We start from the raw sequence: 24,663 nt of genomic DNA on the forward strand, positions 1-24,663 counted from the left end.
TACACATGTGATTCTGATTTATTTTACTTACAAGTATGATCTCTAGTTGCATCCATTTATCTATAAAAGTCCCAAATTCATCCTTCTTTATGGCTGAGTAGTACTCCATTGTAGAAAAAGACATCTTTGTTATCCATTCCTCAGCTGATGGACATCTGGGTTGTTGTCAAGATTTAGTATTACAAATTGTGCTGCTATAAACATGAGTGCACATATATTGCTATGGTATGATGTTTTTTCTTCTGGGAAGATACCCAGAAGGGGAACAGCTGGGTCAAATGGGACTGCTAATCCTATTTTTTTGAGGAATCCATACTGATTTCCACAGTGATTGTACCAGTCTGCATACCTATCAATATGGAGAAGGGTTTCTTCTTTCCCACACCCCCTCCAGCATTTACTATTGGTTAATTTCTTGATGACAGCCATGTTTTGTGGAGTGAGATGGAATCTCAATGTTCTTATAATTTGCATCTCTCAAAGGACCAATGATGCAGAACATTTTTTCATATATGTATTTGCCATTTGTATTTCTTTATCTGAGAAGTGTCTATTCACCTCAAATGCCAATTTTTGAATTGGGGGGGGGCTGATTTTTTTTTCAATTCTTTATATGTTCTAGATAGAAGTCCTTTTTCTGGGGGACTATTGGCTAAAATGTTTTCCCATTCTGTGGGCTGCCTTTTCATTTTGTTGATTTCTTTTGGTGTGCAAAAGTTTTTTAATAAGATGAGATCCCAGTTGATGATTCTTTGAAGTATTTCCCGTGGTCTGGGTTTTGTTCATGAACTCTCTGCCTACACCTACGTCTTTAAGATTTCTACTTACTTTCTCTTCCAGTAGATTTAGTGTTCCTGTTTTAATATTTAGGTCTTTGATCCATTTTAATTTTAGTTTAATGCATGGTGATAGACATGGGTCTAGTTTTAGTCTTCAGCAATGTGGAAAGCCAGTTTTCTAGCACCATTTATTAAAGGGGCTATCTTTCTTCCAGTGAACACGTTTGGCCTCTTCATCAAAGATAAGATAGCTAGGTGTGTTTGGAGTTGTGCCTGTAACTTCTAATCTGTTTCACGGATCCTCAAGTCTGTTTTTTTTGCCAGTATCATGCTGATTTTGTCACAAGAGCTTTATAGTACAACTTCAAGTCAGGGACTGTGATGCCCCCTGCCTTGCCTTTGTTGCCCAGTATTGCTTTTGATATCATAGGTATCTTCTGTTTCCAAATGAATTTTAGGAATGTTTTCTTTAGTTCTGTGAGGTATGCTAATGGCATTTTGAGGGGACTTGCATTAATTAAATGTGTGTAACCATTTTGGGAGTATGGCCATTTTCACTATGTTGGTTCTTCCTATTCATGAGCAAGGAATATCTTTCCATTTTCTGACATCCTCTTCAATCTCCTTTTACAGTGAACTGTAATTTGCAAAAAAATCTTTCCTTTTAACCATTTAATTACCACATATTAAATGTGGCAGGTACTATGATACATTTATACATATACAGAATATATATTACACATACATAATGTACATTAATCTTTAGAACAATTCTTAAAAGTGTTGCTGTACATTATTTTATGAATGAGAAAACTAAGGATCAAAATGGCGTAGTGACTTGTCCAGCAAGGCTACGAAATAGAATTTAAGTCTCAGGTTGACAGGATCCAGAACCTACTATCTTTTCTCTTGTGAAAACATCTCCACAGTAAACGCAGTAGACCTGGTACAGTGAGAGGAAGAAAACCTCCCAGACAGGATAGTACTGACAGCTAACATCAAGGGAGATTACAGACTGCACACAACATTTAGCCAGATAGGTTGCTGAGTTCTGATATAAAATTTGACAGGAGTCAAACAGGCCTGTGTCTAAATTCTGTGTGATGCTGAGAAATTTACTTCACTTCTCCCTTCTCTAGTTTTCCTAAGTACAAAAAAGGGATAAAAAGAGCATACCTCCAGAGGCTTTTTCATTGCCTGTCAGAAGGCAAATGCTATTATTTTTTTTTTTTAAAGAGTAAAAGAAGGATAACATAATAATAGGGGGGCTTACCAAATTACAGACAAAGTGGTAGGAAATTATCAGTGGCTATTGTTTTACATATTGTTATCTACAAGATAGTTTCTCAGGAAAACAAACAGACAAATAATAGTGAATTACAGACAGGAAGGAGATTATCAATAGTTGTTATTTTTTCCCTATTATTTACCTATTACAGTAGAACATTTTCTTAAACAAATGCTAGACCAAAAAATCTCTCTAGCCTTCTTATGATGTTTCAAAATAAATGTAAAGTGGAAATAAACATTTTAAAAATCACTGAAGTTCAAAGAAATAAATACTGCTCCTTTCAAACTCTGAAATACTTTCAGAGCCGGGTGTGGTGGTGCACACCTGTAATAACAGCACTTGGGAGGCTGAGGCAGGAGGATTGGTGCAAGTTCGAGACCAGCCTGGGCTACAAAATGAGTTCAAGGCCAGCCTGAACTGCATAGTGAGACCCTGCCTCAAAAAGACAAAACAAATAAATAAAATGAAATACTTTTCAGGAATAGGAAAACAAAGCATTTTTACTGCAGAAAATTTGGGAAATACTGAAAAGTATAAATAAACACTACTGATATCTCCATTACCTAGAAAAAATCACTGTGAATATCTTCCATGTATTTTCTTTTGGTATTTTTTCCTACGTAAGAACATGTACAGTATATGTATAAAATTTAGATTAAGACGTCTGGATGACACTGTCAATGTATTATGATGTCATTGATAGTTTTAAATTTTATCTTACCACTAAAAAAATTTAACTTTAGGTTATACTATAAATAATACACAATTCTATTCCTTGTTTTCCTATTATTTTATGACAATTTTCCTATTATTTTATAACATTTTCCCCTGTTAAACAGTCTATAAAATCTACATAGCCCAAGCTGGCCCTCAAACTCATGATCTTCCTGTCTCAGTCTCCCAAGTACTGGGATAACAAGCATGTGCCACACAACCTGGTATAATTTCCTATTATTAGGGGCTGGGGATATACCTCAGTGACACAGCACTTGCATGGCAAACACAAGGTCCTGAGTTCAATTCCCAGTACCCAAAACAAAAATTCCTATTATTAGATATTCAGTTGTTTCCGTTTCTACCACATAAATCCCATAATAAATATGTGCATGAATAAATATGTGTAGGGTCTCAGGTTGTTCCCTTAAGGGAAATTCTACTAGTACACCTCTCTTTCCCCACAATGAACAATTTCTCTTTCTTACTTTGGATTAACACTTGAAAGTCACTATGTTTCAACCATCATTTTACTTTCCTCTCTGCACTCTTTGGAAGTAGTTACTGAGACTCATCACCCTACTCTTTCATCCCACTTCAAGATCACACACAAGTGAGTATTTTCTGAATATGGCTAACTCTTCTGAGCATCTATGCTTCATCTTCTATATCGTATCTACTAGACTAGAGTGAGTACAAAGTATGAATTTATAAGAACTCCCTATTTATTTAGAAATACTCCATACTCAATGGTTTTTCAATGTAAAACAGAGATTAAACTATATCCCAAAACAGTATCTAAAAGACTGCCAAAACAACTGCACCCGTATGACTTGTTCACCACATACGCCAGCATAATGCAAGTCTCCATTTGATGTAGAAGGAAAGGAAGCACTAATAAATGGCATTAGAGTTACATAGTTACTTAGTGTTGTTTAGACTAATAACATTAGTCTAGGATGAAGACTCATTCTAGAATGTCGAAGAGTTTCTAGGACTATCCATTATAATCAAAATTCCAAAGTAAAGAAGCAAAAACTAATTTCAGGATTCAAACAGTATGGTAGAAGAAGAATAACTACATTATTGAAATTAAACATACTTCCTATACTCTATGCATAAGACAGATATATATTCACATATTGGAGTTCCCTCATTCTAAAACAAATGTCAGTGGGAAAATGTATTCAGCCCACACCATACCTCCATATGTAAATGTTAACTGAAAATGGTGCAATGATCTAAATATAAAAACTATGTAGGACTAAATCTTTATGACTCAGATTTGGCAATGAATTTTAAATTTTGACATCAAAAGCATGCCTGTAATCCCCACCACTCAGGAGGCTGAGGCAGGAGGACTGCCATGAGTTCAAGGTCAGCCTGGACTACATAGTGAGTTCAAGACCAGCCTGGACTACACACAGAGACCCAGCCTCAGGGGGAAAAAAAAAAAAAGAAACCTCTAAAAACTCAACAACAAAAGACAAATGACCCAATGTTGTTGAAATATGCATGACTTTAGGCATATGGCGTTCTTTTCTATGGCACTTTTTATAGTTATGAAGGGCAAAGCTATAAAGATGTATCATTCAACTTTACTGCCATGGTGGTGCTTGCATCCTTCAGCTGCATATAAAAAAGTTAATGTCATAAACTTTATGATATAAAAATTTCAATCCGAAAAAAAAAAAATTTCAATCTGCTTCACTCTAAGAGCCCAAAACTGGAACACTTTCCACTAAACCCACCACACAAAGTGAAGCTGTACCCCTGTCAGCATTTCTCCCGCCCCGCACTTCCCACTGCTCCAGCGTCTCTCTCACCCACGCCCCCCTGCCTCCTTCAAAATCACTTTTACTCACCCATTTCAGTTGTGCGTTTCTCAAAGCTCTGCTCTCAGTGCTCCTTCTGTTCGTCAATACCCTCCTCAACTTCTACAGAACAAACTCTCATGACTTCAGACTGCTTTTTTGCCAAGCTTATACCACTGACACAGGAACCCGAATTTTATTCCTGATAAATACCCAAAAAACAGTCCAACTAAAAGGAGTTAGGACTTGCTGGTCTTGAAGATTCTGTTTCTCCAAATGCAAACAATATTAAAACAAGAAATGGGCCAGGCGTGGTGGCGCACGCCTATAATCCCAGCACTCAGGAGGCTGAGGCAGAAGGATTGTTGCAAGTTCAAGACCAGCCTGGGCTACAAAATGAGCTCAAGGCCAGCCTGAACTGTATAACAAGACCCTGTCTCAAAAACAAAAAAAAGCCAAAAATAAAAATAAATAAAAAAGAAGTGGCTTCCAAGCGAAGTTCAAAGGCAAGGCACTATAAAGAAAACATGGCCTAAAGATGAAGATTGAGAGCACAGCTATAAAGTTACTTTTTAGAATCTCTGAAAGACTGAAGATAGTACCTGAGTGTCACCAGTTAGCTGTGGCTTTTGTCCAATGAAGTGAGCCCAAAGAAGATTTAGAAGAGTCACAAAGTTTTGAAAATAACATGGCAAAATACTGCCCATTTGGACTCAGACAGAAACAGAACAAAATAAAAAGGCCCTTGGATGCCCATACGACTGCAGGCAAGCAGCGAGCAGGGGAAACTAAACAGCTACAAGCGTGACCTGTTTCTCATAGAAAAGGGAGGATGACTCAGAGGATGGGACCAAAAGCCCAAGAGGCAGGGAGAAGAAAGTTATTCCTGGACCTTGAATTCTAACCAAGGAATTACCAACCTGTGCTCAGGTGGATTTCAGAACTGGTATGAAGCAATGATACCTCTGTGCTAGCATTTTCCCTCATTTTGAATAACAACCCCAATAGTCGTTATCTTACAGATGGTCAAGGAGGGTGGGAGATACACTCTGCCTGTTTCCGAAATCTTCAGGTAGGGAAGACTCAAGGAACTGAAACTACAGAATTGCTCCGGAGAAGCCTCATCTAAACCCGGTCCTGATTCCGATGAGAGTACTAGGCTGTCATGCACACAGTAGAGGGGAGGACCGCTGTGGAGAAGGCCAGTGTACAGTACACGTGAGGAACACAAATAATCTGGGACCACGAACTGTACTGTAGGATACCGTCTTCCAAAAGTAGAAATTCGTCCTCCTGTTGAGTGTGGGCACGATTTATTGACTTATTTTTACAATAAAAAAGCAACTCTCAAACAATAGAGAGAAGAAAAATTAGTAACTGTATACAGGAGGAACCTCGTAGACACCGCCATAACTGCGTGATGCACACCAACACGAACAGCGACGTCACGTGGACGGCCTTTATCCCTCGTGTGTGAAAGAAGGGTATTTCACCTCACTGTGCCCCTTACCAAAGCCCACTTCTACAGCTTGAACATATCCTCCAAGATCTGTGTGCTGGAAAGAGGGCCTCCAGTGCAGCAGTGCTGGAAGGCAGGGCTTTGGGAGAGGTGCTCGAATCATGAGGATTAAGCTGTGTAAAAAAGAGGGCGATAGGAGTGAGTCCGCTCTTGTCTGTTCTTCCTCCATGTGAGGACAGTATTTACCCCCCTTTTCCTTCCATCTCTTATCATGTGAGGACTGAGACCTTCTCCTCCCCGGATAATACAGCATTTAATGCACCATCTTAGAAACAGAAACAGATCCTTCACCAGGTACCAAACCTACTGGCACCCAAATTTCTGGTTTTTATAAGCTACTCAGTATCAGGTATTTTGTTATAGCACCCACAAACCAGTCTAGCTGTAAGAAAAAAGGCCAAGATGAGGATATACAACAAAGTATCTGGTTAGTATTTTTTAAGACTATAAAGGATAGTCAGGCATGGTGACACCCACGTGTAATCCCAGCACTGGGAGGGCTGAAGCAGGATGATCACCACTAGTTCAAGGCCAGCCTGGGCTACACAGTGAGTCCAAGGCCAAACTGAACTACACAGCAAGACTGTCTAAAAAAAAAAAAAAAAAAAAAAAACCACCTATCAAGGATATATATATATATATTACTATTGGATGTTTTAAGATATATATGTTTTATATGTATTTTATATATACCTCATATATACTTTATATAATTTTTATTTGTCAACTGTACCTCAATAAAGCTAAAAAATAATTAACTGTCAGGTCATTAAAACAAGGAAAGACAAAGAAAGACCCAAGGAGATTTGAAAGGCATAACAAGTAAATATAATCTAATTAGTTTAGTTAGCAATTTAGTGGTACCTTGGATTGGATCCCAGAACAGAAAGAAAATATGAGTGGAAAAACTGAATACAAATAAACCGGGAGTTTAGTTAGTAGTAAAGGTGCCAATGTTACCTTCTTATTTTGACAAAGGTACCATGGCAACACTAGATGGAAAAACTGACTGAGGAGTATAAAAGAACTCACTGTACCATCTTTGTAACTTCTCTGTGGACCTAAAATTGTTCAAAAATAGAGTTAATCACTAGCCAAAAATAACACAAAAAAGAGTTAGGTGTGGTGGCCTGTGCCTATAATCCCAGCACTTGGGAGGCTGAGGTACAAGGATCACTGTGAGTTCGAGGCCTGCCTAGGCTACAAAGTGAGTTCAAGACCAGCCTGAATGGCATAGTGAGACCCTGTTTCAAAAAAAAACAAAAAAACAAAAACAACAACAAAATAACCCTGGCAAAACTGTATTGCCTTAGTCTGTTTTATGTCAATATATCAAAAAAAACCCAAAAAACAACAAAACAAACAAAACGCAAGGTTTGGTAACTTATAAAGTAAAGGGGTTTGTTTGGCTCATAATTCTGGTAGCAGGAGGGGCTGCTACCTGGGGATGATACCTGGACCTGGTATCATCACAGGGCCTTCCTTGGCTGTGTCACAAAGTGGCAGAGAAGCACAAAGGGAACTTGTGCAGAAGGGACACATGCGAGAGCAAGGCAGCAAGAAAGATTTAGGGGAGGGGCGGGACTTGCTTATAACCACTCTGGCACAAGTTCCCATACAAGCAAGAATACACTTCACGAGAAAAGCATTAAGTCCTCCTAAAGTCCTAATCACGCCCCACTAGTCCTCGTCTCTTAGAGATTCACTGCCTCGTTGCTAGACACAGGTGCAAGTCTCTTGGTCCTTCTTTTCAATCCTGGCCTTCCTTCCAGCCGTCACACCTCAGTGAAAGGTGTCACTGGTGAGGAGGTAATATGCTATTTCTGACAACCCTTAGGCTGTAACTAGTTAATAGGTCCCTCTTACATATCTCTGTCTTCCTGAGAAACCACTCTGAAGATACCACCACGTATTACAGCAGCCATTGATATTTTCCTACTAATCTATCCATAACTGTGTAAAGTTTGTAATGTTCCTATCCTATTTCATAAATGGATGTATGTTTATTATTAAGTGTTTCCTACAACAACCATTGAGAATAGTTAATGATTTTTCAATAGGTCACTCATGTATAGCTCTATTTTCTTTAGAAGCCACTTTGAAGATACCAAAGTATAGTACAACTCTTGATAATCTCCTACCTCTTTTGTCTGTAACTCACTATTATTTGTCTATTTGTTTTCCTGAGAAACTATTTTGTAGACAATAATATGTAAAATGGTAACCATTGATAATTTCCTACCATTTTGTCTGTAATTTGCTAAGTCCCCCCTATTATTATGTTATCCTTCTTTTATTCTTTAAAATAAAAAAAAAAAAAAAGAGATTCACTGCCTCAAAACCATTACTTTGAGGACCAACCTGCTAGCATATGAACCTTCAGGGGACACACCCAAACAGTATCCAAACCATAGCACACACTTGCCTCAGAGGGTTGGCAAGAGAAATGAATGAGTCAATGCATGAAAATATGTTTAGAACAATGCCCAGTACATGGTAAAGATATAATAGAAATATTAGCTAGTATTATTCTTATATTAACTGCAACAATAAAATAATAAGTGCTACCTTCATTAATTGCATACTTATTACATTGTATTATTTCTCAGCAAAAATGACCTATAACACATATTTAATTCTATTTTTTAAAAGCAGAAGTAGTGGTGTATAGCTTAGAGACTGCGTCACACCAGGCACTGCAGCTGCAGGGACACACACAGTGTGTACTCGCTCCCTCCCTGCCCTCCTGCCCTGGTAGAAAGCAGTAGCTATGTTACTCTATAGACAACTAGTCAGGAGCTGAGGCCCCTCCCAAGAGCCACACTGAGTAAGCCTGAAGGCCCACGCCACCCAAGTCAAGCCTTGTGATAACCATAGCTCTGGCTGACACTGAGTACAAATCAAAAGATAACCTGAGATAGCACCCCTTAGCTAAGATGCTCCCAAAGTCCTATTCTAATTCCTATGCAAGATAAACACTTGCTGTTTTAAGCCCTTAAATTTTGGGATAACTTGTTATATGCCAACAGGTAACTATTAAATGCACTTTCCCTTATTAATTCATTCAATAAATACTTACCAAACACCTATTTTAATATTTTCAAACTGCAAAGGCTACAAATAGTACACTTCTGGAAGGCACACACTAACAAGACATTGAGGTAGGTACACACTAGTTTTCTCTGCCTCATTTGCCTGGGGAACTTCATCTACTCCCTGTGTTATCTATCAGTCTATAACTTATCTTACCATTGGTCAAGGGGTGGACAAATACTACAGATTACCTAATTCATACAGAGACTTTTATTTCTTCATGTGACATAAACAGGGAAAATCACAGTTCACCATTTATCAATATTCTTTTGTTAAGATAACAAACATCTGAAAAGATATGGGTTAGGGTCTGTTAGGCACCATCTTGCCTCCACATGAAGAAAGATTACTAAAGAATGACATGAACAGAGCCAGAGACAACCAAGAGATATCTAAAGCCAGGAGCCACATTTGAGCTTCCTAAGTATATGATGAGCTAGTCTTGTTTTTGGCTTTAGTTTAACACTAACATAGGTGTTTTGTTTTTTAAATCTAAGTTACATTATTACAGAAAGGTTCGAAATATTCTGGGAACTCCTATTATCAGATATACTTGAGATATCTATGAAGGAATTCATGGCAGAGGTATTCAGTAAGACGACCTTTGAAAAGCAGGATTTTGCCAAATAAAGATGGGCATGAATAAAGTACATTTCAAGTAGCAACAGGAAAGAACATGGCATGTATGAAAACTGTGGTCCAGTTTAACTGCTTCGTACAATATAAATAAATGATGGGCCACAGAATGAAATAATATGCTTAAATAATAGTCTTCTAAGACTAAGCTGTTTCCTCTAGACTACATAAGTATATTGTAGGAAGAAGGAATCACAAAAAGAGCAGACTCATTTTGTGATCAACATCACTTCTTAGTTAACTATGCACTTACTAACTTTATCCTATTTTAGTTCAGGTTTGTCTGCTGTATCTACAAAACTATTAACTGATTACCACTTAGATTAGTAATCTTGGCAATAAAAAAAGAAGCACAGCTTACTTAGCAATTAATCTGAGCTGGTTCCTAGTAACTACTACTCATTATTGTCCTGCATCTTGGGAACCACTGAACTCTCTTTACTTAACTATACATAAAGCCATCTACAGAGTTCAGAAACATGATAAGCCTGAAATGTAGCTCCCAAACTCAAAACTCCACAGTACCATAATTCATTTTTAAAAATCCCTACAAAGGTATTAACGGCCTTACACCATAAAGAAAATTAACTCCAACTGATGAATTCCCTCAACTTCAGAGGTGAAATTCTAAAACTCTAAGAAGAAAACATAAAGAAAAAATTTCATTTCAATCCAGTTTCATTGGATTTGACAATTATTGTTTGGATATGATACCAAAACCAGAGGCAACAAAGGAAAAATAGACAAACTATATACAGTAATACCAAAACTGAAAACTTGTATGCAGCCAAGGGCATTATCTCAAAAGTAAAAAGAACTCACAGAATGGGAAAAATATTTGCAAATCATTAAAATGGGATTGATATGCAGACTATATAAAGAATTCCTATAATTTGGCAACAACCACCACCAGATTTTTTTTAAACAAGCAAGACTTAAAAAAATATTTCTCTTAAAAAGATACTCAACATCACTAATCGTTAAGGAATTCAACCCAAAGTTATAATGACACACCTCTGTATACCTACTAGGATGGCAACTATCAAACAAACAACCCAGAAAAGTGCAAGTGAGGACGTACAGGAATTAGAGCTCTCATGGGTTGCTGGAGAGAACACACAACGGTGCATCCGCTGTAGAGAAGTTCGGCAGTTCGTTAAACACAGAACTGCCATGCGGTCTAGCAAGCTCCACCCTAGATATATACCCAAATAAACTAGAAGCAGGAGCGCAAAACCGGGTTCATTATTTACAATACCCAAAAGGTGGAAACAATCCAAGTGTCCATCAATAGACAAATGGACAAACGAAATGTGGTATTATACACAAAGGAGTATCATTCAGCCTTAAAAAGGAATGAAATCCTGATCCATGCCCAACTCGGATGAATCCTGAAAATAATATGCTGAGTAAAATAAACCAGACACAAAAAGACAAATATTATATCGTTTGATATTTGGCTTAGCCAGCCAGAAGAGTACGTTTCAGCCAGTGAGATACAACATCCTAAGGCAGCTGGACAGCACATAATCCTCAGGAGGTAGGGTCCATGGCAACTGGAAGAAACTATAGAGAACAGACATGTCTACTTTCAGAGTACCCCATAGAGAACTGAGTCAGGAGATTGGAGAGTGGCAAAGCTGGCTGGGGAAGTAGATGTGTGCCATAAATTACAAAATCCCAGGGCACATGCGCAGAACGGTGCCCAAAGCCCTGCGTGTGGGCTTCCCATGAGAACCTGAGCAAGTTCCCAATAGGATGGTCTTGACCTGACATCAGCCTGAGGAGCAGGTGATATAAACACAAAGTCCACACTGGGTTTTGGCCAGTGCTCTCGTACACAGATGGCCCGCCATCATGCTGTAGGGTATCTCTTCACTTTTACACAGCCCAAACTTGCTCTCCAGAGCCTGTTTCTTTTCTTTTCTTTTTTGGTACCAGGAATCAAACTCAGAACCTCCCACTTGCACCTGTTTCTTTTAATAAAACTTCACCACCTTTAAAAAAATATATAATGTATAGTGCTATTTATCTGAGGTACCCAGAATAGACAAAGGCATGTAGACAGAAAGTACAACAGAGGTCAGCAGGGGCTGGAGAGGTGAGCATGGGAGTTATTATTTAATGGGCACTGAATGTGTGTGTGAGATAATGAAAAGGTTCTGGAAATAACTTTCTGATGGTCATGGGGGTGATTATATAATATGACGAAAGGACTTAATACCAATGGACTATGCACTTTAAATGGTTAAAATGTTAAGTTTTATATTATATGTACTTTATCACTTTTTAAAAAATGTGCTAGGAATAGGCTTGGGCCAGAAACCTTCCACATTTATCTTGGCAGCAAAGCTGTGGCACACATGGAATGAAGCCCACAGTCAAAGAGCCAGAACTCAAATACTAAACAAACACAAGCAGTTTCTACACTACTGGGCATGATGCACTACCGCCCCGAGTCTAGGACAAGGGACTTAAATTCAAACACTGTTTCCAAGTCCTCTCAAGATTTGTTTTCCTGGCTTCCTCTCAAGTACCTCATCTGTCCACAAGAACAGAAACAGAGCCTAAACAGTAACAATCTGAGAAGTCCAACGCCAGGGGCAGTCGGCAGGCTTCTGGTCAGAGGCCCAGGCTTCAGCAGTGCCAAGTCCTGTTCGAACGGGGTCAGTGAGCTTGCAAAGGCACTCCTGTCTCTCCTTTTCCTGCTGTAAACCTTTGTAAGTATAAGAGACACACAGAAAAGGGCATCATAAGAAGCTGACTTCTTTAAAGTATTAGGAAAATTTCAGTAATCTTAAAATTCATCGCATTATAAGTCGGAAGTTTAAAAATAAAATTATTTTAGCACAAACGGCATTTTCTTAACTGCCAAATGTATTTTTTTATCCTAAGTGGAAGGACTAGTTAGCGCTATCAAAAAACTCAAGTTGCATACTAGACAGTCAATTTAGCAATAAGACTATTAAAACAATGAGTAGGATACCAGTTTATATGACATATTCACACAGGAAAATACAAGGCAATTACTCATAATTCCTTACTTTTTCTCATTTCCCACATCATTCCAAGGCATCATAGAACAAATTATCTCCATTCAAAACACATCCTCACTGGGCCGGGGATATAGCTCAGGGGCACAAGCACCTGTCTGGCAAGCACAAGGTCCTGAGTTTGATTCCTGGTACCAAAAGAAAAAATATTATTTAAAAAAAAAAAAAAAAAAACCACATCCTCTATCTGCTTACTTCTCTCCACTCTGCTAAAATTCTCTCCATCTTCCTTGGTAATACTATCTCATGTAGCACACAGCAGCAGTCCCTGTAAGTGGTCACTCAGCTTCACTTCTTTTGTTTTTGCTTTCCACAATCCTGATTTATATGAGTTATCCTTGGGCTTAGCAAACAAATTTTGGAACATGTTACAATGAAAAAAAAAAAAAATTTAAAGAAGGGACATTGTAGCAGGGCATAGTGGCACATGCTTATAACCCTAGCACGTAGGAGGTTGAGGCAGAAGCATCCCAAGTTCAAGCACGGACTACATACACAGTAGTGGGGTCTTGCCCATAAAAAGCAAAGGAATGTCATAAATAAGGAGCAGATGTGGAAATGTCAGAAGTCCCTGTAATCCTATTTTTATTTTACATGGAAGATTAATATTGGCTTTATTCATCTCTAGATACCTAAATCTTATTAACAGAATAAAACATGAAATTCTTTATTTCTTATTACTGTATTTTTTTTACCTTGCGATTCCATCATACAGAGGTTTGACAGCAAATAAATGAAACATGCCCTCCCCCAATTAACTACTTCAGCAATTTTTTATTCTCCTGGGATTTCAGTCCCCTGGCTTAATCTTGACTATACACCATTCTCCACAGGTAAATCCAGGTGATCTTATTAGAACGTAAGTCATACTACATCCTTTCCTTCTTTGAAACTCTAATGAGTTCTGATTACTTTTAGAGTAAAATTCACGTTTCCTACCCAGGCTCACTTCTAGTGTGGCTATCCCCTTCTTCTGTACTTCGTGTTCCTGGATGTTCCTGAGGTTGGTCTCTTCAGGTCACCCAATGCTCAGCTCACCTCCTCAGGGCAGCATTCCCTAACCGAACTAAAGCAAAGTCCCCTTACTCGGAGTGGAATGTGGACATCCGGGAAAATTTCCAAACGCCTACAATGAATCTAGTGTATGTGCTGCCGAAGGGAGCATTTCTGAGGTGAGCCTAACATTTAACGACACTCAGAATCACTGCACTAAGTGAGCCTTCCTTCTGCTTATGATAATTTTTCCACCAATTTACTTCTTGCTCTGTCTTCTGCCTGTGAGTTGAGAAAATGGAAAGTATGTAGGAAGTGATAAGAAAGAAATGGCAATAACCAGACACCCCTACCAAATCCCCTATACCAAAGTTCAAACCTACATGTTAAATGAAAGAGTGTGCTTATAAACTAAAGAATTTGTTCTAGAACAACCTCTTTGTTGTTCTTGTTTCATGACTCTCAGCTGTAGATGTGAAAACTGAAATTGTCAGAAAAATCAAGTCCAGCTGTTACCTCCTTACGTCACGGACTCAGGCCTACGTGGCCTTCCCCACAGCGTGCCAGTCACTGGCATGGCACACTGTGGAAAACAGAAAGAGCTTATCCCTGAGGCCGCCAAGTACAAGGATAGAGCAGGCCTAAGTCTCAACTCCACATTCATGGGAAAAGCAGGGTCATTTAAGGCACAGAAAAAGGTGGCTGGAGATACGTATTCAGTGGTGTTTACAGGCATAAAATCTCTACTCTTCACAGGACACATGTTCCAAATCGACAGCATTAGCATAACCTGAAGGTGGAGTTTCTGGCCCCCTAACATCAAAAGGTCATCTACTGCACACCGGTGCAGGCCCAAATGAAGAGTCAGTGGTTTCAACAACTTTCAAATCTCTGAAAAGTAACCTCGGCAACTGTTACCATCAAAACCCACACGTCAGAGGTATTACCTACAACAGCATTAGTGCTAGACTAGTAATGTACTGCTCAGCTGCATGACCTCCAAAATTAGTGATTTTTAAAGTCAACTAAAAGCAAGTGAAATTTAAAGGTTTATTCAGCTTCTTCTTAGTTTCACTCAGAACTGCCTTCTTCACCTTTCTGAGTGGTTATTCTCTCCTTTTTTTTGGTACAGGGAATCAAACTCAGGGCTTCGCACTGGCCAGGCAGGCGCTGTGCTGCTGAGCTACATCCCCGGCCTGTCTTCTAAGCTTTGGTACAGCTCTTCAGTCTGATAATTTCTTACATTATTACTTTCTTTCACAGGGAGCTCCGTAAGGTAAAGAACCTGTCTAGATTGTTCACTGACCTGTCCCAAACTCTTAGATAACCCCAACAACTAGTACATGCTTAGTAATATGTGATTGATTCATTTATTCATTCAACAAGTATCTACTGAATAAGATGTGCCAAGCACCATTCTAGACCAGTCACGGCAAACCTGTTAGCGCTTTCAATGATACAAACAGCCTACTGCAGCATGTGTGCTGTGGTTCGCCACCACTGTCCTAGACCTTGAGAATACAGTAATGAAAAAACACAGCAAAAATCCTTTTCTTACATGGTAATGTGGAACATAGACAAGATCAATAAGTAAAATAAAAATAAGTGATAAGAAGGAAAAAGATGAAAGGACCAGGAATAACACTCGATGGGAGAGCACTTGCACAGCAATGCATGTGGCCTTGGGCTCAATTCTAAGCACCTAAATAAATACATAAATAAATATTAAATAAAACAAAGTCGTGGTTGCAATACTCAATAAATTCAGATGGTTTATAAATTACTAACATCAGAAGGCACATTTTAACCCTACTTCAAGAAATATTAGAAAAATGTTGGATTAAAAATATTATAAATTTATAATATATTCATGCCTAAATATTCAATACTTAAAGACAAAATGAAGTCAGTCTTTCCTATTCGTAAGTTATACATCTGAGAATTCAACAAACTACAGATTAAAAATATTCAGAAAAGGCCGAGTTTGGTGGCACATGCCTATAATTCCAGCACCCGGGAGGCTGAAGCAGGAGGATCACTACAACTTCGAGGCCAGCCTAGGCTATACAATGAGTTCAAAGCCAGCCTGGACTCCACAGCAAGACTCTGCCTCAAAAAAAAAAAAAAAAAAAAAAAAAATCAAGGCAGGCGTGGTGGTGCAGGACTGTAATCCTAGCACTTAGAAGGCTGAAGTAGGAGGATCATTGAGAGTTCGACAGTTCAAGACCAGCCTGGGCTACAGAGTGAGCTCAAGGCTAGCCTGAGCTGCATAGCGAGACCCTGTCTCAAAAAAGACCGGAAAAAAAATAAATAAATAAAAAATATTCAGAAGAAAATTTCTGCTGTATTAAACATATACAGGCTTGACCATATCATTATTCTCTAACAATAAAGTATAACAACTATTTCCATAGGATTTGCATTGTATTACGTATTACAGATAATCTAGAAATGATTTAAAATATATAGCAGGATGTATGTAGGTTATATGCAAATACCATGCAACACTATGTAAGGGTCTTGAGCATCCTTAGACTCTGGTATCCATGCAGAGGGTAAGGAGTGTCCTGGAACTAATTCCCCTACAGATACTGAGGGATGACTAGAATCACTACTGTCAGAATAAAAAGTGAATAGCCTATAAAACGGCCAGTAAAACCTAGATACCCAAACTTAGAAATCCTAATACAGCTACTTATTAGGAACAATATAGCATAATGATTAACAATAAAGTTTAAAATCAGACAAGCGAAACTCAGTAAGTGCAATTAGCACCCGTTTTACATTAATTGAATAAAAGTACTCTAAATTTACTTTTATAAAGCATTTTTAAAATGAATTCTTTTGGAAATTAAGAGTAAAATCAGAATTACAAACATTGAAAAGATCCAAAGAAACTAAGGAAGAGAGTATATGACAAAACTTACCAGCTAAAAAAATATACTCATCATTAAGAACAGACACAAATTTCTATTACAGGATATAACAGCAGTACTTATTTGATTATTTATCTAAAAATAAATCTGATTAGCTAATATAGTGATCTGGGTATTCTCTTCCAAATTACCAGTTTCCTCTCCTTCTCCCTGACCCACTCCCAAACAGATACAAGCCAGGTCAGTACAAATATGATTTGGCAGACATCTGGAAAACAAACTGAATGCCTTCAAGAAAAACCATACAGGGGGCTGGGGGTTTAGCTCAGTGGCACAGCGCCTGCCTGGCAAGTGTGAGGTTGTGAGTTCAATTCCCGATAATGGAAAAAAAACAAAAAGAAAAGAAAAGAAAAGAAAAACCATACAGGCACTAAAATTAATCTGCTATAGTGACTGTGGAAACTGCAAAGAAAAGCAGCACTGTTTTGTGAATAACCAAAATCAAACTGAGAATGATCTGTGACCACAAGATTCACAAATAATTTTTTACATTGTTACTTCCTTTCACTGTGAGCTCCACAGGATAAAGAACCTGTCTAGATTGTTCACTGACATATCCCAACAGTAAGATAATGCCCAACACATAGCTGACATTACAGTACACTTGGGTTTTTAGGAATGATACTTTAATTAAGATGTACTGCCTCCTGTACTGACTGACTTTAAAGACAATGGGGGTAAGACAGTTTTGTTCTGTGTTGTTTTATTTCAATTCTTGTTCTTTATTTAGTACTAATAAGTTTTATTCTGTGTTGTTTTAATCTCACTTTTTTTACTATATGTATTCTCTTTAATTGAAGGAGTACTTAATAAATTTTAAGTATATAAAATCACTAATTTTGAATGTTTTAAAATATATGTATCTATCAGTTTCTAGCAGTAAAAGTACCATCCACATCAAGACATTGAACAAAAATCTTGCATCTAAGTGTCACATAATCTCTAAACGTGAAATTTCTTCTAACACCCTTATTTCTGCAGAACAAGAATGTTACTCTTCACTCCTCTGAGCCAAAGCATTTTTTTACCTTTAAATCCCTTTCACCTCTGTTGTATACAAACGTGAGTGTATCAAATCACAGACTGACTTTCTTACTCAGTTTGGATCGTGGTACTTTGGAATCCAGCCAGCTTATGAGTACAATTCAGCTCTATCTCTGTCAATATCTTTTAGACAAATTTTAACATTTCTTTGGTATTTTTCTTTTTTACTTTTCTTGGGTTTTCACTTGTTTTCCATTTCAGGAACTCAGAATGTATATAATCTACTTTTGTCTACAATTTGACAACAAATGGACTTATACAAACTACCATCTGATGCAGTAATTATTGGTTTTCCCAATTAATATTTCAAACATATCCATCCCTCTCCAACGAGTGCTTTGGAAATTCTCTCCTTACATTATTAGTATTAGCATTATGAACTTTTTAGTTTTTTTAAAAGAATTAAAACTGTACCATTTTCCAATTCTGTCATATGAACATTCAGAATGTCTTTCCTTACTTGACCTGCCCACAGTAACACTTTTATTTAACATACATTTGGCTTAAAAAATCCATCTTTGTTATATTACATGGCAAAAAAATAAATAATAATAATAATATTACATGGCAAAAATAAAACAGTATTTATTTACACCGAATATTTGTTATGCACTGTGACAGTTTAAAACTACATAAATTAAAAATTTTAGATCCAGCTTACAAATCTATTTTGCATTTAGGTTTATTTTCCTATATGTAACAATTTTGGACATCATGTTCTTAACCATCAAATCTTCCACACAACTATCTCCCGACTCTTATTTTTCTGTTGAGTGCAGTAAATCATTCAGCAAAATTTTCAGAGAAAGGTTTGGTCAATATACTTTCTTAATCCCTTGGTATCTAAGAATGTCCTGCTATCTGAGAATGTCTTCCTTGGTATCTGAGTTGCCTTCATACACAAGTACTAACTTGGCAGGGTATATAATTCTTGGTTCAAAAGTATTTACCCTCAAAACTCTATAGCTGCTCTTCCACTGTCTTCTGGCATTTAGAATTTTAAGAGAAAAATCTGAAGTCAGTCTGACTTTTGCCCCTTTATCAGTAACCTGCTTTCTCTGTCTGGATACTTGCAAAATTTTTTCTTTATCCTTCAAATTTAAACAAGTCACAAAGAGCTGGGTGTGGTAGCACACACCTGTAATTCCAGCACTTGGGAGGCTAAGGCAGTAGGATTGCTGCAAGTTTGAGACCAGCCTAGGTTACATAGTGAGACCTTGACTCAAAAAATAACAACAATAATAATAATTTCTACAAGTTTGATATAGATCAGTAAATTGCTATAGTCTGGCACATCAGTACTGTGTTGGTTAACCATTACAAGTATCAAGAGGCATTTTCTTGATTATATACTTAGCTCTATTCCTTTTTTCTGTTTTCAACAGCTTTCACAATGGGGTCCAAAAAGATGGTCTTCCCAAGCACCAAAGTTGAAGAACCTAATCTCATTTTTGTTCTTTAACACCTCTACCATTGCCTTGGAGAGTCTAACCAAATGACAAGGATTTTGAGATCCAGTCAAAATACAGGAGGCAGCAGGGCATGGTGGCACACACCTGTAATCCCAGCACCCGGGAGGCTGAGGCAGAAGGATCCTTGCGAGTTTGAGAGTTCAAGACCAGCTGGGGCTACAAAGTGAGCTCAAGGCCAGCCTGAACTGCATAACGAGACCCTGCCTCAAAAGGACAAAAAAAAAAAAAATACAGGAGGCGCCAACTTCTATAAAATCACGTTATTGACCAATGTTGTTCTGAGACTGCAGGGAACCTACAGCTGGTTTCTACACTATGTTTGTAATTGGGAATATCTAAATTACTGGGTAATTCTATCTCTGAAAAGGGATTCTAAGAAATAAGATCCTTTCCTGTTATTCTCTATTATCGCTACAAAGAAGACTATTAGATAAAAAATAAATCTGGATGTCATGGGCTGATGTAATGGAAAGTACAATCTATGGAAGAAACTGACTGAACTCACCTGGCCACGTTTCCCGAATTCCAGCTCTACTAGGGCAACAGGGGTGTGGATCTGAGCCGAGTGCCTCGACTGAGACTTGCCATCAACCCTCCAGCTCAGGCCCCGGAGTCCACTCTCCCAGCAGCTCTGGTTCACAAGGCTCTCTCGGATTTTTGTCTTGTGGCTCTTCCAGAATTTGGAAATAACAGCCGCTTGGTCAGATGTGATCCCACCTTGCTTTTTAGTTTGCGCAGTTAAGAATGCCTCCAACTGATTGAAATCCATGTCTGCAGATGCAATGGACTACATGATGACAGAAAAGCAACAAAAACAAATTTAATTTTGTAGATACCAGAACAAAAGCTTAACTACAGATAATATCTTGAGTGTTTCCTAATCACAGAATATACTTTCAAAAAGGGTCAAGCAGAAGTAATGAGAATAAGTAATGCTACAGTATAAGTACAAAATACTGCCTTTGAAAAAAAAAAAAAAAAATACTGCCTTTGCACATACTAAACAGCTGCCATTAAAAATTCCACATCACTCAAATTCTGTACCAATAACTACAACATAACTTTTTTTTGGTTGTTTGAGACAGAGCTAAAAGACAAAGATGCTAGCTTTCATTTGTTCTTTAATACAAAAAATGATATGTAAATATTACAACTTTGCTAGATTAAAGATATTTCACATTACAATTCAATAAACATGTACCAAATTAATCTGCCTAGCTGCTAGATATTAGGACCCCAAACCTCTGGCTGTGCCACTCAATAGAAATGTTAATTTTTATAATATACTGTAATTAAGCTAAATTATTTCCACTGGCACATTGCTTCAAGTATCATGAAACAACTCAGGGATTTGTATTCCTCGTTTCTTCAAACTGTATTAAATATAAATTCAGATATAACTTCACCTGTGAGATAAGTTATTTTGGTTGGGTTACAGTCAATATTTGGAATTGAAATCAATTTAAGAACTGATTTCAATGTGAGATCAAATTCATCGATTTTCATTTAATTCAAGAAATATCTGAAATAGGGCTGGGGATTTAGCTCAGAGGCAAAAGCGCCTGCCTGGCAAGGCCAAGGTCGTGAGTTCGGTTCCCGGTACTGGAGAAAAAACAAAAAAAAAAAGAAATATCTGAAATAGCTACCAAGACACACATGTTCTAAGCACCTCCACATACTGCCTCCAAATCTGAATCAGTTGTTCTCAACAGTGGCTATATATTAGAATCAGGAAGTATATTTTTAAGTATTGGTGCCCAAATGTTATCCCAGAAATTCTGATTTCTACAAATCCTAGAGTGGGCCCAGACACTGGTACTGCTTAAAAGCTTTCCAACTGATTCTAATAGGGAACAAATAGGTATTTAAGTTATAATGTCTAAAACAGTGGCAAACCTAAGGCTCACATGCCACAATGGGCTGTTTATACCGCTGAAAGCTTGAAAAGGTTTGCCTTCACTGGTCTATAACCTTCAACTGTTCAATTTTACTGGTTGTTATATCTGAAATAATTCTCTTTTTTTTTTTGGTTTTTCTCTGGTACCGGGAACCGAACTCACGACCTTACGCTTGCCAGGCAGGCGCTTTTGCCGCTGAGCTAAATCCCCAGCCCCCTGAAATAATTCTCTAATAGTATGTCCCCTTTGGTCTGTCCCTACTACCTAGTAGAGGGCCTCGGTATCTTGTACCTATCTTAAGCACAGATGCCCCTCCAGTCTATCTTCTATACCACCATCAAAGTGATCTGTCAGTGGATCCTGCCACTTCCTCTGAAAAATTATCCTATGGCCATTATCTACTGCAGGATGATAATGATTTTCAGTCAGGATGTTATGAAGCATTCTACCATAAAAAATGAGGTAAGTTGCAGGTAATGTGCTAGTAAAGGAGTAGTACTGTTAAGATTTATTTTTTAAAGTATAAACTGGCCGGGCATGGTGGCGCACGCCTGTAATCCCAGCACTCTGGAGGCTGAGGCAGGAGGATCGTTGCGAGTTCGAGACCAGCCTGGGCTACAAAGTGAGCTCAAGTCCAGCCTGAACTGCACAGTGAGACCCTGTCTCAAAAAAGACCAAAAAAAAAAGTATAAACTGACGTGTTTCCAAGGTATACTTGTAGTAATAATTTCCTCCCTCATTTTGTTTCCTTGAAGGGGAAATACAGCAAAAGGAAAATTACAAACATAGGAACTCCGCATGGAAACACACCATGCATGTATTATCTGTTCAGTGCTTCATGGCAGAATGAAGAAGTTGAAAACTCACAAGAGCAGGGGTTCGCAGCGAGGCAGTGCTGCCCCACCTGAGAACGCTGGAGCCTGTGTTTGGGTTTACAGTGACCAGTGTGGCATCTAGGAGCAGGAGCTAGGAATGGCAGGCACTCTGCAATGCTCACAAAATAGGGGCAGGCAAATTTTCTGTAAAGATCTTAGCATCTTTGTGGCAATTTTTCTTTTTTGCTTTTTATAACTCTGAAAATGAAAAAGGTATTCTTAGCTTTGTATACACAGGCACATTGGAATTTTTTAAGGATGCAACTAATATAGCCTACACTTTGGTTTGGTCATACTGTTACAAACAGGATGTTGATTTTTTTTTTTCCTTTTTTCTTTTTTGGTCTTTTTGAGACAAGGTCTCACTCTGCAGTTCAGGCTGGCCTTGAGCTCACTTTGTAGCCCAGGCTGGTCTCAAACTTGAAACAATCCTCCTGCCTCAACCTCCTGAGTGCTGGGATTACAGGCGTGCGCCACACCTGGCCTGGACATTGAATATTTTGGAAAATCTCATTACCGGTGGCAACACTGTTTAAAATATTTGAGCTACCAATAAAACACATCTGTATATATTTGCAATTGTTGCTATACAGTGAATGATTCTACATATCAGGACAATCATCTGAGTAATTCATTTTACGTTCTAATGCAATAATGTAAACATGTACATTTAAAACTATGTATTTCAAATTAGTTTCCTTATATTTATCATTTATATTAGATTTATGTCACTGATTTCTTAGAAATTATGGATGTTAATTTTATTACATATGAATTTTCCATTTAAGGACAATAGAGGGGCATTGGAAAATGTTTACTATAAAAACAACACATGGGCTGCACAAGTTTGAGAACCACTGAGGATCAAGCCCAAGCTCAGCCAAACAAGCCAGGCTTATCTTTTAGTGCCTGTTTACCTTCTAGTTCCTGTCTGACAAGTTCCTGCCTCCCATGCTTGACACTTGACAGCACCAATCTGTCTGCAATTCCCCTCCATGGAATTTCAATGCCATCTCTTTCCAGGTGCTTGTTTTTATACTACTCCAACTGCCTAAAATGCCCTCTATCGCCACATTTACCTAATTAACTTCTATTTATCATTCAAGACTCAGTCCAAGCACGCTTCCCCAGTATTCCTCCTACCGTGAGGCAAGCGTCCCTTTCAATTCCTAAGTTTCCGAATATCTCTACCAATGCACTAACCTCAAAGGGATGAAACTGTTTACAGGTCCATTTCACCCACAGGATCTAATCTTTGAGGGAAGGCTCTGTACATCTTTGCAAATACAGCATCTAACACAGTCTCCTGAGATAGAGTTCAGCTCCTAAAAGGCACTCACAGGCGTATCAACAACTTTTTAAATAAAAACACTAAATGAACATATAAATATCAAGCCCAGAAGTTTATACAGCTTCCAACATCTTGCTTCACAGAACCATCCCTCATATATGCACAAATCAAAAACTCCTTTAAGATAACGGTAGAAAAAATTGCTTATAGCCTTGGAAACTAACAGGGAGCACAAGGCCAACAGAAAATAAGACTAAGAAATCCAAAGAAAGAAAGAATTTGGGCAAAAATGTAAAAGCTGCTGTTCCCAGCAAATACTCACGGTATGATCTCGCATGGTACAGGCTGACAGGAAGCTTAGAGAAACTGCTGGCCTCCTAGTCAACATCAGCTAGCAAAGATACTCAATGAACTTGAGTGAGATAACCAATAACCGGTGTGAGGGTTGCTGAACCCAGGGCCTCACATGTTAATAAGCATACTATTGAGCAACACCCTCAGCTCCCAGTAACACATATTTTAAAGTCAAAAATTAAGTTACTGGCCTGAAAGTGAAATTTTACATGAATACAAAAGAGTGGCAGGAGGGGACAGGAAACAAGAATACAGATTGTTTCATTCTCTTTTTTTTTTTTTCTGGGTACCAGGAATCGAACTCAGGACATTGGGCTTGGCAGGCAGGCGCTTGTGCCGCTGAGCTATATCCCCAGCCAGAAAGACTGTTATATATGCAGTTCTTATAAAAATCCTAGCAAAACAAAAAAAAACTCTAGCAAGACTTCTTTTTTTTTTTTGGTTTTTCTCCGGTACCGGGAACTGAACTCATGACCTTGCACTTGCCAGGCAGGCGAAGACTTCTTATAAACAAAATTATTCTAAAATTTACACTAAAAGGCAAAGCAAAAGCTGGGCGTGGTGGCACAGGCCTGTAATCCCAGCACTTGCAGGGCTGAGGCAGGAGGATAGTTGCAAGTTTGAAACCAACTTGAACTACAAAGTGAGTTCAAGACCAGCCTGAACTGCATATTGAGACCCTGTCTCAAAAAGACAAAAAAAGAAATTTACTCTCATATTATACAAACTCTCAGAGGAAAATTATTCCATATTTTTACCTAGTAGAAATACATCAATAAGCCAGGTATGGTAGCACATGCCTGTAATCCCAGCACTCAGGAGGCTGAGGCAGGAAGATTATGAGAGTTCCAGGCCACCCTGTGCTACAAAGTGAGTTCAAGGCCAGCCTGAACTACATAGT

The 24,663-nt window shown here is 38.2% G+C and overlaps 1 protein-coding gene across 1 annotated transcript in view; it reads right to left on the bottom strand.

Moving 5' to 3' along the window:
* Commd1 (copper metabolism (Murr1) domain containing 1) overlaps positions 1-24,663 on the bottom strand; it is a gene marked incomplete at its 5' end in the record, with an annotated part of 104,909 nt that overhangs the window by 67,392 nt on the left and 12,854 nt on the right. The window contains 1 exon segment of the mRNA XM_013514647.1: positions 19,850-20,131. Within this exon segment, the coding sequence (XP_013370101.1) occupies positions 19,850-20,131 (282 nt within the window).

The sequence above is a fragment of the Chinchilla lanigera genome, unplaced genomic scaffold (genome assembly GCF_000276665.1).
Source record: "Chinchilla lanigera isolate Chin_1 unplaced genomic scaffold, ChiLan1.0 scaffold00023, whole genome shotgun sequence".
Classification (NCBI taxonomy): Eukaryota; Metazoa; Chordata; class Mammalia; order Rodentia; family Chinchillidae; genus Chinchilla; species Chinchilla lanigera.